The sequence below is a fragment of the Pteropus vampyrus genome, unplaced genomic scaffold (genome assembly GCF_000151845.1).
Source record: "Pteropus vampyrus isolate Shadow unplaced genomic scaffold, Pvam_2.0 Scaffold152, whole genome shotgun sequence".
NCBI classification, from domain to species: Eukaryota; Metazoa; Chordata; class Mammalia; order Chiroptera; family Pteropodidae; genus Pteropus; species Pteropus vampyrus.
In genome coordinates, this window is record NW_011888933.1 from 3353770 (window position 1) to 3368213 (window position 14444).

A 14444-nucleotide genomic window follows, 5' to 3' on the forward strand; every position below is an offset into this window, starting at 1 on the left:
GATTTTTTTTCAACAGGCATTCATTTACATGACTGTTACAAAATACAGCTCTGAAATTTAAGTCTAACTAGTAAATTATTCTCTTTTGACTTTATTACATCCACTATAACCAGATTAAAAACATATGAATCACACTATGCATTTTTTTGACTTAGTGATTTTTCCTTAAACAAAGTCAACCCACTAAAATATTCTCTGATGCTCATTCAGCTAAAACATTATACTTTTTTGCAAAGATACATTATTTGATCTGAAAATATCATTAAGTGCCTAGAATATATATTTTTTAAACACTTGAAACTTTCTCTGGCTATCACAGCTACTATTAGAGACTGTGAAACATTTTAGGATTATTGAACAAATATCAATTATCTCTATGTCCTCTGTGTCGATCTGAATTGGAAATGTGCCACCTTTTACATCTTCACTAATAGAATTTTTAATTAGCTGTTGATACTGTCAGTAATAGAATTCACTATTATTTTTTAAAAAGTGATTTGTCTAAGCAACTCCTTGTCTACTCATTTGTTGTTTATTTTTTAAAACTGGTGCTTACTATTATAATCAGGAGAATTTTTAAGCAGAATCCTGTACTTACAAAAATAGGCAAGAATTTTCGGTAATCTATTTTAAAATATAGTTATTAATTATTTTCTCACTGATTATTAGGAGTTTCTCAAATTTTTAAATTACATAAGTAACTTATTTTAAATAAAATATATTACTTTATAGTTTTAAGTCAACCAGGACTTTACCAAATATCTTCTCTCTACTGAGATGTAAGGAAATGAAACAAATAGAAGTTACGATCTATGACTCAAGAGAATTAGGATCTAGACAAGAAGACATGAAATTATAAGAGTGTATATAATAAGAAATTATATTATAAGATAAAAACTGTGATTTAATGGTAAAGTGGATCTGAATTATGGACTAGGATTTTAGTAGCATCGCCTCCCTCAGAGAGCAGCTCTATGGCATCTGGTATACTACAAATGGCTGCTGCCATTTTTATGATTCTCCATTTCCATTACAGTTTTTTATGCTTGCCCCTCGAAATATAATCTGCACTGTGAAATCTGATTGAATCATCTCAACATGCAGCACAAAAAAAGATCCTCCCTTGATGAGGATCTTTTAAACCAAGGACAGTAGGTCTCATTTATACAATCAAATTCAGTTTTCCCTATCTTTCATTGAATAAAAGGCAAGTCTTTCATTTTAAGAGGATGAAATAAATGGTGCTTAAAAATAAATTCAGCTGGTTAAGTTTAAGCCAACAGAAAAGGAATGGGGGCAAAAGTCCAATTAAAAATAAAGAAAGAAAGAAAGAAAGGAAGGAAGAAGAAGAACAACAGCTCTCTAGGCCCATAGCATTTCCATTTGTTTGTGAAGTAGATGAATTTCATTCACTTTAAAGTCTTGTCTCTCAGGGTCTTGTTCAGTGACAGGAAAACAAGTGTTGATGGTCCTGATGGCTGGCCACTATGCTTCGATGATCCATTTCTACTGTTTTACGGCCAGTTATGAATGACCTCATGCTTCCTGACACCATTACACAACACAAGGAAAAGTCTTATTTTTCTAAACTATATAGCTTTGTTAACAATTGATTTTGCCTATTCTGACTCTTGGTGCCATTCTAGTAATTATTCATTTGAAAAATAAATGAATACATCAGTCATATATATTTTCATTCATTCATTCATTCATTCATTCATTCATTACTCAAAAACTGCTTGAGTGCCTATTCTATGAAATGTATTAGATGCCGAGAAAAATTAAAAAAAAAAATGATTATAATGTCATCCTTTCCTCAAGGAAATTAGAGGCTAGTAAAGAAGGTATGCCTGTAATCTCGAACATCTAAAATTCAGTGCGGCAAATAACAATAATAATAACAATGTGTGTCTACCATGTACCAAAAACTGCTCTAGATGGTTTAATTATTTCAACTTACATAAATTTCACAGGAACTCTGAAGGCTAGATATTATTTCTCTTTTCTGAAAAGATTTTTCAAATGAGCAAGCTGAGGCTCACGAGTTTTGAGCAAAACAAGCACGCTTGCACAGCCGGTGCAGAGAAGAGTCACACTTTGCATCCAACATTTATTTTAATGCTCATTCTCTTTCAAATAAACACTGTCTCTTAAAAAAATGGTAAATTCACCATTTATTAAACATCTCTATGGCTGGCATTCTGAATCCTTCACTTCGGTATCTCATTTAATCCTCACAACAATATTATTATGCCACAATGTTTATATACCTATTTTGCAGTTTAACAAACTGAAGATAGCAAAATTAAGTGACTTGAGTCAGGTTATTTAGTGGAAGAATTTTCTTCCTACTTAGGTTAGTTGGGAATGTATAATACTGTAAGATGTGAGGTTTTACCAGATCGCTGTTGATTTAGACCAGCTTAGGCAGAAGTAATGCAGGGAAGAGGCAAGAGAACTAAATGTTAAATCAAGCTATATTCAGAGACTGCAATGTGCTGATCAGCCCTCCTGCCAGACCAAGAGGAAACCTACAGGAAGATTCCTGCGGGGATTGCTAACAAACCATTTATCCACATGGTGAAGGAGAAAACAGGAAAAGAGTTTTTGTCAAAGCCTACACAAAATAAACACAATCATTCATTCCCTACTGCTAAAACCACTGGAACATGGCTGAGAACTGCCAGCAGGCTTTTCTTGCTAACTATCCATTCCTTTCTTGCTACACAGGCTTATCCTTTCACACTGTATACCCATACCATCAAAGGAAAATGGGTAAACAAAGTCTTTAAACTGTAATTCACAGAAACTAAGAAGGATATATAAACTGAATTCCCTAAACATTCTGGGTTCCTCTCACTGTCTTTTTCTCTGCCCCTCTATTGTCTCTGTCCCTCTGAGTCTCTCTCAGGCTCTCTTACTCTCCCTCTCTGAGAGGAGACCACGCTCTGTCTATGGAGTGTTACCTTTTCTTTAATAAACTTTCCTTTTGACTCTAACCCTGGCGTGTGCTTGAATTCTTGCGCTCAGTCAAGAACCCGTTTCTCTGAGTGCAGGGACACTCAGGGGAATTTGCCCTGTGCTGCATCAGAAGGAGGGTGTGCCAGGCAAGGAAAACAGTATTAGGAATGGCACAGAGATCGGAAAATGCTATGGTAACCTCAAAAAGAATGAACATTCCAGAGTGGCTAGAGTATACAGGTTATCTTGCACAAAAGTGAAAATTATAATTAGAAAGCTAGGCTATTGTCAGACATTATGCCAGAGTACATACAGTAGGCAACAGAAGCCATTAAAAGTTCTAGAGAGGGGAAAGGCTGATCAAAGCTATTATTTACTGACTCACTCTTTACTAAACTGTAATATTTAGCAACCTCTACTTCAATAAATCATGATTTCACAAATTATTATTTATTCGTTAAGATCCTCCAAGAACATGAATACTTATAGTTTCCATCCACACAGCCAATTGTTATTACTAGTTTTTTAAAGCCTCTTTTAAGTGACCTCTTGGAAAAGTAGACTTTAGTGCGACAGCCCAAACCACTTCAATCTCTTTAACTCGAAATACTAAAATCAAACAAAGGACACAAAGCAGGAGGAGGCAGGAATTAGAGCCTGGGAAAGGGGTCAGGTTCCTTTGGACATCAATCTGAAGTCAATTCAGATGCATGTAAAGTTATTAAGCAATTAAACTACAGAGCAAGAACAGGCATATGGGACAGCATGAACACGGAAGAAAAGGACAGGTTTGTTCCATTTCCACCAAAGATTAGATTCTAAATATTAGCAGGCCAGAGTTACCCGCATCCCTTAATGTGATGCATATAACAAAAATGCAAAGTGAGGATTTTGTGAATTTAATGACTGTGGTTACAAGTGTTTTCTGCAGTCACACACCCTGTGGACTTGGAGAGGCTAGCACTCACTCATGCCACTTGTGCCCCTCCTCCCTAAATTTGTTTCCATGGCTGCCCAGCTCTGACTGCAGCCAGCTCTTCCCCTGCTACTATGCGGCCATCTCATGCCAAGCTCACTATGAGGAGCAGCTTCTAACCAGTGATCAATAAGAAATGAGGAGAAGCTTCTTGAATGGAAGTATCTGGCATGATTCCCAGCTGGGCAGAGTATGCATTCCAGTTGGCCTTCTTTATCATGACAGTGTCCAACTCAGCAATTTTCACAGATGGTGTGTCTCAGAGCATTCTGAGCTCCCAAATGCTACTGAATGGATTATCTGGGGTCTTTAATCCCCAGAGCCGGACAGAAAATAACACTGAGCACCTAGAGTGAACCAGATGTTTGCTTCATAAATATTACTTTTCGCAACAGTCGAAAAGACGGACTTCTCATTTAACAGATTAGAACACAGTGGCTTAAAGCAGGTAAGTAGTTTGAGAGTGTAGTGTGTTCACACAGAGTCAGGTCTTTAACCCAGTTTTGATCCACTCCTGGGTCTTATAATTGTTCCACCTGGCCATGTGCCTCCCCTGGGCCACCACCTAAGCCTGTAGATCGCAATCATAGTTATAAAGAACAATGATTTTAAAATATACACCCTTAGGTCCAATCACAGAGGTATTGAGTCTCCATAGCACATTTCTGCCTATATCTGTACATGTGTATCTACATTATCTAATTATCTATTTATCTAAAATAGGATTTCTTAACCTTGGCACAAATGACATTTAGAGCTGGGTAATTCTTTCTCGTGAGGCCTGTCCTATGCATTGTGAGATGGTGAGGAACATCCTTGTTTTCTACCTTATAGATTTCAGTAACACCTCCCTCCTACTGGGCCAACTAAAAAAGTCTTCAGACATTGTCAAATGAGCCCCTGGGGTGGGAGGAACATATCACTCCCACTACGGAAGACCACTATTATAAAAAAGTGCCCAGGAAATTTGAAAAAAATAAAATAAAAAACATTCCAAGTTTCGTGTTTGTAAATCACAAGACTAGGTTAGGATTTCTATATAAAGAATGTGAGGGGGGCAAAAAAGTAGATTCTGGAAGACAATAGGTTGACCATCCTTTCAAATTGCAGGATTTGTTGACCTATGTGAACTATAACTAATCTTGGCCTGCAGAGTGGATGTGTTGTCGTGGAAGCTTTGCCAAGCAGCCTACAACACAGCTCACATCCAGGTAAGAAGTGAAGGTTCTCACCTTCATTTAACAATTCTATAAAATACCACTTGATTTATAAAAGTTTCATTTGCCCACATTTCTGGAGCACTTTTAACAAATTAAGTTTACTTATACACTGCCCAGCCCCAAACTAGTCCTCAGTAAATATTCTGAATTCACTTAACATTTATTTTCAATTTTATTTTCTCTGAAGGAACTTAGCAGTTAAAAAACATTTTATCCAATCAAAATGTATAAAACTGAGGCCTTAAAATATTATTATTACCATTTCATTTCATGGTAATAAGAAGAGGGATTTAAGAATAAATCCTCAAAAGCAGTTTATGCGAAGACATGAAAACAATTGATAAAATGAGCGGTGGACTCTCATTCTCAAATTCTAGTCACCAAATGGCCTTCTACCTAGATACTTACTTAAAGCTTTCATAGAAAGTACTCTTCAAATTCTACCAGTGCTGTAGGTAACCTCCACGAACCTAAATATATCTGTATCTCTGACTGGCATAAAATCCAGTGAATGACCAAATTTTATTGATTATGTTGAATATATTATGTTGAATACATTTTTATGTGTGTATAAAAATCAAATATCGAGATCAATAAAATTTAGAACTTCTTTCCATTTTTTAAAAAAATCAGATCAGGTATCTATACATTTCTGTGGGATCACTCTAGGTAGAATAGTATAATTCCTTTTCAGAATGTATTTGAACTGCACTATAATTGAATACAATTATATAATATGTCACTCCAGGGTATTTGAATATGAGTATCCTCTTAAAACACTTTTTAAAGAGCTGGTGTACTTTAATCTTAGGAGACTGTCTAAATGACTATTGGAGAGCATGCCAGTCAAGTGATTCATTTTATGTATTAATCCAGCTTGGGTGACAAGTAGTTGCTAATACAGCACTTCTAACATTGATTCAAGTTCCATAAAAGGATTTTGGCTCATAGAAAATGCTGGCATAGCATTAGCGTGTAGGTGTTCCCATCTCTTGTCTATAGAAATATAGTAATGCGCCAAATTTTTCGGTGATCGCAAGCGTTATTGAGAAGATAGGTGTTACAAAGATCAAATAAATAGATATACAGATATTAAAGCCACCAGCATCTCCCTCTGTTTCACTCCCTCATCCCTCTAAATAAGAGGTAAGTCTTGAAAGATGGCCCCTGAATGAGGGATGGTGGGGTGTTTGTGCTCTTGTGTGTGCACACGGTCCCCCCACTCCTTTCTGTTTTTAATTCTTATTCTAGGAAAGGAGGCTATCCTTACCCTAACACAAGCATCAGTAGTAATCATTGAGATATGGCAAATCTCTTTTCATTCACGGAGATGGTTGGTACTATGGAAAACAGAAATCTGATTGCTTCTTTCTGTCAGCATAAAATGAGAACCTGACCTTGTCCTGAGAAACATCGTCCAGCAATATTTTTCATAACTTCCGTGCAGTGATGATCTAATCAGAATCTAAAAGTAATTAACTGGATCTCTTTTAGCCAACCAAAGCCTTATTCAAATACACATTTTTATCAGGGTTCTTCTAGAGAAGCCATAAATTGGGGTATTTTGAAAAACTGGAATCTAATCCAGTCTATGATCTGATCAGGGTTCAGTGGTAATAATAAATTGGGACTATTAAAACTGGGAAGCATTCCAACATTTTATGTTGCCCACACCACAGGACCTAGCAAATTCTACTGCAAAAGACAGGGATATTCAGTGAGGAGCAAAACCATGCTGAATTAATCATTTGATGTAATCATGCCAAAACACGGGTGTTTTCAACAGTTTAAATAATGCCAAAGTTTAAGTTCAGTAAATAATTAATTATAGAGAGTATCTTGGCATAATAAAGAGATCAACCTTCTGGTTTCTTTAAAACCCTTTTCCCATTTAGAAAAAAAAAGGTGCAGCTCGCTGCCAGCGTTCATTTTACATCATGCGGAGGAATGCTACGTTTTCTAAGATTTGACATTTTCAGTGATTGAGAATAACTATATTTTGTAAATGGAAATACCACTACTAAAAACAGAATGCTATAAATAGAATGATGTCATTTGTTTCCAAAGACTATCGCTATACTAGAGCGATGCGAAAATAATAATAAAAATGAGACGGTACATGGCAAACTTTTGGGGTAAGGTTAAAACTATAATCTGTGAGTTTTCTTGGGGTAAACGTGGCAGCTGCTAGTGCTGCCGGTGAGTATTCTCTGGGCAAATGGGAAAACGGTTAATAAAATATGCATCCTTTTTAGTATACAATAATGACAAAAATCCTATGAATTCATTGGTTGCTGTACGTATTTAGGAGGGTAATACTTATGTAGGTTACAACTAAAATATCAACTCAGAATATAATACTTTCATTTTCATTCTTAGAATACAACGAGCATCGTCATTTTTCAGTACGAACAAATGTATAAACTCTAGCCTTACTCTGGTTTTCATTTCGATTTCCAGTAACATAAAAATCTCCCATAATTAAATAAAATGCTGAGAGGTTGGGAATAGATTTTCACCCACTTGTATTCTCAAACTATAAATCGTTTCTGAATGTTTTTATTTCTCTAAGATGCATTTAGTTTATATGGGGAACTTGCAGCTGCATAATTAAATCTTGGTTTGCCAAATATCAAAAACACATGTATTGATTTAAACTAAGGGAACAGGCCACAAGCAGCTCAGTTGATAAGGCAAGGGAGAAGCCTCTGCAGTTCTTGGAAGGCTTCCTAAAAGGAAAGAAAACTAAGAACCTTGAATTCAGACACTGAAACCGATTAACTTTCCTAAATCTTAGCTTCACTCTCACTTAGGCATTCCGTTCAGGCCAGTTGTTAAAAACAAGAGCCATATGTTTTTCATACTTCTCAATCCTGGAGCTGGAGAGGTTGCCTCTTTCCCCCTCATCTCCTCATTTATCCTACTAACATTCTAATAAGATCTACAAAAACAATGTTTCATTAACACAGTAAATGAGCTCCCTTGCAAAATAAACTCTGATATGGTATAAGAGTAATAGAAGATCCTGCAGTGCAAATTCGTGTTATTAACCTCATCCTCCTAGTTTAGGAAGACATTTCATTCAGCGAAATTTTATTTCAGGGTCAGTAATATGGGACTTTAATGAAGGACAGCCTTTGGTGTCAATGGAGATTTTTACCCTCAGTACAATAATCTTAAATTAATGAGGGGAACATATTTTCTGTACCCAATTGCCACCTGACTTTTGAGAAGGTATTAACAATACGAATACAACATGCATGTAGTTAGGTACTGAATAGATCCAAGAATCTGGTGAATTTCACACTTTGCAGAAGGTTGCAAATTTAAGTTACAGTCTTAGAATTAAAAAAAAATATATGTTTACTGACTGGTTAAGATAATGTCTTGCTTTCAGCTCACCATACTAATTTACATAATCTAAATGTTGGAAACTGCTAATTTAACTTGATAAAAATTCTAGGAGAAATAATCTTTGACTATAATATTGAATTCATTATTCTAGCAATGGATATAGGCATTTGAAATCAATGTTTTATTATGCCAATCTCACTGAAGCATGAAAAAATGAGTTTATTTAAAACAGGGCTTCACTGCAATGTGTCAGGAAGGGACACATGATCACCTTAGGAAATCAAATATGAGACAAAAAAACTCCTAAGGCACAATTGTGAGCAAGAAACTTGGGCTTATACACTCAAATAAGAATAGCACATATAATTCCATGAACCAGTGCCATGGCAAGTTCAAGAAAGGCCGCGCTAGGAAATTCAAAGTCAATGCTTCTATACTTAGATGTTTACATATTTTTCAAACCATGAGATCTTGGAAATACCATAGAGACCATCTAAAAACAAACGCATCAATGATACACAAAGTAATTTTTGATGATATGTGGCTTAATGCATTTAACTACATTAACTTACATGATTTTGCATTTATATATTTTACTTATTTGAATATATATAATATAAATAAGACAAGGTATTCTATCAATGACTGAAGTGCATAAAACTCCAACTTAGTCCAGTACTTTTTTGATACTCTAATCCTTTCTCAATCAGCTTTTTATTAGACATTTCCAGTGTCAACAAACTTACTGCTTCATGAGACATTCTAATTGTCAGGATGTTTTCCTTTCTATTAAGCTGAAGGCTACCTCTCTTAAAATAATTCGTCATTAATATCTTTAAGAAAATGAATGAATGAATGAATGAATGAATAAAGAGAATAGAACAAAACAGAATGGATGGTATAAAAATAGGTCTAATTTCTCTTCCGTGTGAAAGTTCTATCACGTGAAAATAACTCAATCTTAACTCTGCAGTTCTGCAGACTATGCATTTGCAAGTCCTTCAACATTTTCGAAAAACCTAGATTTAGTGCTGCCATTCTTTGCATGTGAGAGAGGCACAGGATATTCCAGGTGTGATTTGAGTAGTGTAAAACTGGAATTATTGTTCCTTCCTTCATTTTGTACATGAACTGCCAGGCCTGTAGCCTTGGACTAGATTAAGTTTTTGGCAGGCACATCCTCATATTGACTCAGGCTAAACTTACCCTCAACTAAAACCATCAGGAAAAATTTTCATGTATTCATTATTAAGTCAAACCTTCCACATCCTGTTTGTACAGTTCATTTTTGGACCTAAAAGTAAGACTTTTACATTTATTCCTATTAAGTTTTTTTATGTTTGATTCAACCCATTGTTCCAGATGATTCTGTCATCAGACACATTATCAACGCCTGCAGCTTCTTGGCAATCACAGTGTGATCAACAGGCACCATCAGTGCCAATGCTCAGCTGGCCAGAATTAAAAATAAATTTTTGAGGAAAAATTTTTCTTGCTAAATTATATTGATGGAATATTTATAAGCAATCTTGGGGTATGGTTTCTCAAATAACTAATAATCCCTCTGGAGTTATGACATCTGGAGCACATTTCTCTGTGTTATCCACAGGATACCACGAGACAACACAATTTTAATGTCCAGGAGAGTTACCTTACTCTTTGTGAAGTTCAGGGGTAAGAACAGGGGTTTTCAATCTCCACGCTATTGACAGTTTGAGTCGGATAACTCAGTGTTGGGGGGATGGTGACTGTCTTGTGCATTATAGGGTATTTAGCCACCTCTCTGGCCTCTATCCAGTACATGAAAGTAGTAACTCCTTTCGTACCTCTCACCTCGCAAAGTTGTGACAATCAAAAATGCCTCTAGATATAGCCAAATGTTCCTTCAGGGGCAAAACTGCACCCCCGCCCCTCCCCCTCCCCGCCAATGAGAATCACTATTCTGGACTCTGCAATCCTCCAATCTAATCTAGTAATTCAATGAGCCAATTACAGCTTTTTGACCTTTTCATAGCTTTAGTCGTGAAAAAGATATTCATATATAGAATCCAAACAGTCCCATATTGGAAATTAGATATATAGATAAAAATGAGATAAGGAAATTGTAATAAAAATAATGAGAGGAATGAAGAGGGATGATATAATCCTAAAATTTAGAGTTGAAGTTAGATTAACCCTTAAGTAAAACAATTACAAGAAAATTGAGTCTTCAAACAGGAATTACATGATTTAAGAGGTAATCTATAAAAAATTTTATACCTAGATGCTCATAAAGGTATTAGTACTTGGAACAGTGAAGAATAGAAACACTATATGTTTGACAATGGAAGATAAATAAGTTATGGTATATTGATTTCAAAGAATATTAGGCAGTCATTAACATGACATTTTCAAAACATTATGACATGAGCAAATGCTCACAATATAATGTTAAGAAAAAGTAAGATATTATATATACAGTAGGATATCAAATTTGCAAAGAAAATATATACATAGTGAAAAGATTATGAAAATACTAATAGTGGTTATGGAATTATGATGGAATTGTACATGATTTTAAAAATCTTCTTTATACTTTATGTTTCCCAAATTTTCTTTTGAATTTACTGTTTCTGTACTTTTTCTTTTGTGCATGGGCAAAGCTGGGGGACAGTGATCCATGTGCCCTTAAGTGAGTGAGCCCTGGCAAGGATTCTTGTGTTTGCAAAATAGTTGCCAGTAAGGTAGGATGCTTCATTGAGGACATACAGGAAAGGTGACAATAGTTTTAGACTGGGTTATTCAATCCTCTTGGGGAAAAAAGAATCTGTGTATCATTTATCATAGAATAAGAATAGTTTAATCTGATGTTCCAGTCAAATCCTGTTCCTTCAAGGCAGTGGGTCTCAGACTTTAGATGTGGAAGAATCACATTGGGCTTACCTATTAAACAGATATCCTGGACTCTGACTGCCAAGATTTTCATCCTGTAAGTTGGGTGCGGGATATAGGAATCCTTACTTTTAATAAGCTCCCCAAGTGATTGATTCCGATGCAGGTGGTCCATGAACCACACTTTGAAGAACACAGCTATAAGAAGTCATGTGGTTTGATTTGGATGAGTTTTTTTTTTTTTTTGCCTCTATTTTTGATAATTTGTTCCTGGTTATATACTAAATAGGGTTGATATAGACCCTCAGTGGTGTCTTGGTAAACTGGCTGTTTGCAAAAACAAACCTAACTTACTGCATTTGCCAATTTCTGTGGAGTAAATACTCTCACTATAACCACTTTCAAGCTACCAATGGTTTAACGAACTTCAGCTCACAAAATTCTTAAAAGCTTAAAAATTGTCTCTCACAGGCTGGTACAAGCTGGTCTCAGGACTGTACAGTATATTTTTAAGTGCTTTAAATCCCTTGGAAAAGGAATATGTTGATAATGAAAAACTATTTTATCTATGTAAAACAAGTAAGCAATAGGATGGCTTAAATAATTTTAAGGAAATAAATTCCAAATGTGTTAGAAAAAAAGACAACTTTGTGAACTTTTATGCACTATTTCTTATTTTATTCTATTTTATTTCCATGGACATGCCATGAAGAGTGATATACTCACTGAGTTCTTTAAGAGTTGTGAATTGGTTTCCTATGGATGATGGAGAGCCAAGAAAGGGGACTCGGGTTTGGGAGCAATGCCAAATGTTCAGCCTCCACTTCCACCCTCTATGGCCCTCAGCTGTTGAAATGCCCTTGGTCATTAATTCTATAGCGCCCCACTGTAAAATCAACTCCTCCAACCTCTTCCCCTCAAACGTGATTGAGACAATGTTGTCTCTAGAAAACCCATATCAGATGTGTTTTATGTGTTCATGTGTGTGGGAAGTGGCCTAAGTGGAGGGTAACAGTATAGTTCTTTCAATATTTTGACCAGACATATTTTTTAAAAAATTGGATCTGAAGCCTATATAGCCAGCTGAGGCAAATTTACAGCCCTGCTTTAAGCACAAAATTCCCTCAGGCACCTGCTTCCTAAAGGCAAAACCAGAAAGGAAATGAACTCTTGCTTAAAGACAACCCACCTTATTTTATGGGTTATCAATTTTCTAGCTGGCACACAGTTCCCTGGCTACTAGGAATCACCCCCTCCCCAGTCCCAAGAAAATACTGAGCCACTAAAAAATGTGAAGTCTGCATTCTAGCAAACAGCTCAGTTTCTCGAAGATGAAGCATAAGATGTTGTCCCTTAGTAAGTGAAGCCAGGGGAGCAGCAAAGATCTATGATGTGGACTCATATGTGCATTGCCAATATGTGCATTAAAGTCTCAGCCTGAATTACATTTTACATTACAGGATTACGAATCTTGGGCTATAATGGAGAATTCATCTTGTCTTTGAGGTAGCTGTCAGGTGAATAGTCAACAACAATTGAAAGCACTTGATTTTCTTTTAACTGCTCCACTGACCCTGGGATTGAGCTTATCAACCTCTCAAAAATGAGAAAAGACTAAATAGGTTTTTTTTCTTGCTATTGATAAAGTTAACCTTCTCAATTGGAATAGACTACAAGATAGGGGTCAAAGGTTAACAGTAGATACTCGGTCTGCTCTGTGCCAGAAAACACAATGAATAAGTTGATTTTCGTAGGACACCTACTAGAGTAGTAAAATATGTATGAAAAACTCTTTAAAAACTAAAAGAACCATTGTTATTTACTAATAAGCAAGTGAAAACTTGGAAAATCTGACTTCATACATGAGGTCAGAATCAAATACTTAAAATTATATGCTAGTTTTGTTATAATCTCAGTTTTTCTCCAAGCCTCATTTAATTGTAAAGGTGAAGAATTTTCAGCAGAAATATGAATATTCAACTACATGTTTCAAAATCAGATATTTACACATCTACTTGGGATAAGTGCCAGAGTTAACGGCACAGAAATGTGAAAGACTTCTTGTCCAAATGGGAACATCAAGCTCCTCAAACCAGAGAATTCAGCCCTTGCAAACTGTCATTATTTCAGTAAATGGAACCAGCCCTTTAACAGATGGGCAACATCCTTTGCAACTTGCTGATAGCCTAATAAAAGACACTGGCTTTTTAAAAATGAAGGACATATACTCAAATTACAGTACCCAAATGGATTTAGCAGAATAAAATTAAGAAAGCATACAACGGCTTGACAAAAATTAGAAACAGACTATGGAAATTTGATAGTTCTAAACAATCAAAATGACCATTTTATATATATATAAAAAAACTGATCATTTAAACCATAGGGAAAATATGCATCGATATAGTCAAAACGAAGGGTACCATATTATGAAATTATAAGTACTGATACAATAAAAACACAAAGTTAATTTCTTCTCAATATATAATAAAAATCACCTAAGACAGTTTCCTTTTATAACGGGTACTTTTACTTTTGCGTCAACCTTTATGCTTCTTAAAATTTCTCCAGTTGATTGATGCAATAACCAAATTAAATACAGACCATGGTCTCGAAAAATTAGGGGCTCGGCGGTTTTGCTCACCTTTCACGTTCCTCTTTCATTTTCTCCAGCTCCTCTTCTCTCAGGCCACCATGCTTTAGAGGACCTTTCTGCTCAGCCTTTCCACCCTTATCGTCTTTCTTCTTTCCAAATCTAGTGAAACATGAAGAAGATGGTTGTGAACAATAATTATATTCTTTCTGTGGTAAATTGAAGATATTTACGAGATAAACTTATTAAACCATTATTCTTTATTCTGAGTAATACAAGATCATTTTGCATAAAATGGAAGGAAAGCAAGGCATTGGAAGCAGAAATGTAAAATAGTTACTGAATTCTCTTCCTTCTATCCCTCCTTTTCGCTGATATCAACTGTGCAGCATGCACAAAATTCTGTGATCAAAGATTAAAAACTTCTAATCATTAATTCAGCAGAGATTAAATAACTGGAGAGTTATCA

The 14444-nt window shown here is 35.5% G+C and overlaps 1 protein-coding gene across 1 annotated transcript in view; it reads right to left on the reverse strand.

Annotated features, from left to right (window-relative positions):
* Positions 1 to 14444, reverse strand: part of PARD3B (par-3 family cell polarity regulator beta) — a 948153-nt gene that overhangs the window by 167183 nt on the left and 766526 nt on the right. Inside the window, exon 19 of the mRNA XM_011369686.2 lies at positions 14027 to 14137. Within this exon, the coding sequence (XP_011367988.1) occupies positions 14027 to 14137 (111 nt within the window). The remainder of the gene's footprint in view (positions 1 to 14026; positions 14138 to 14444) is intronic.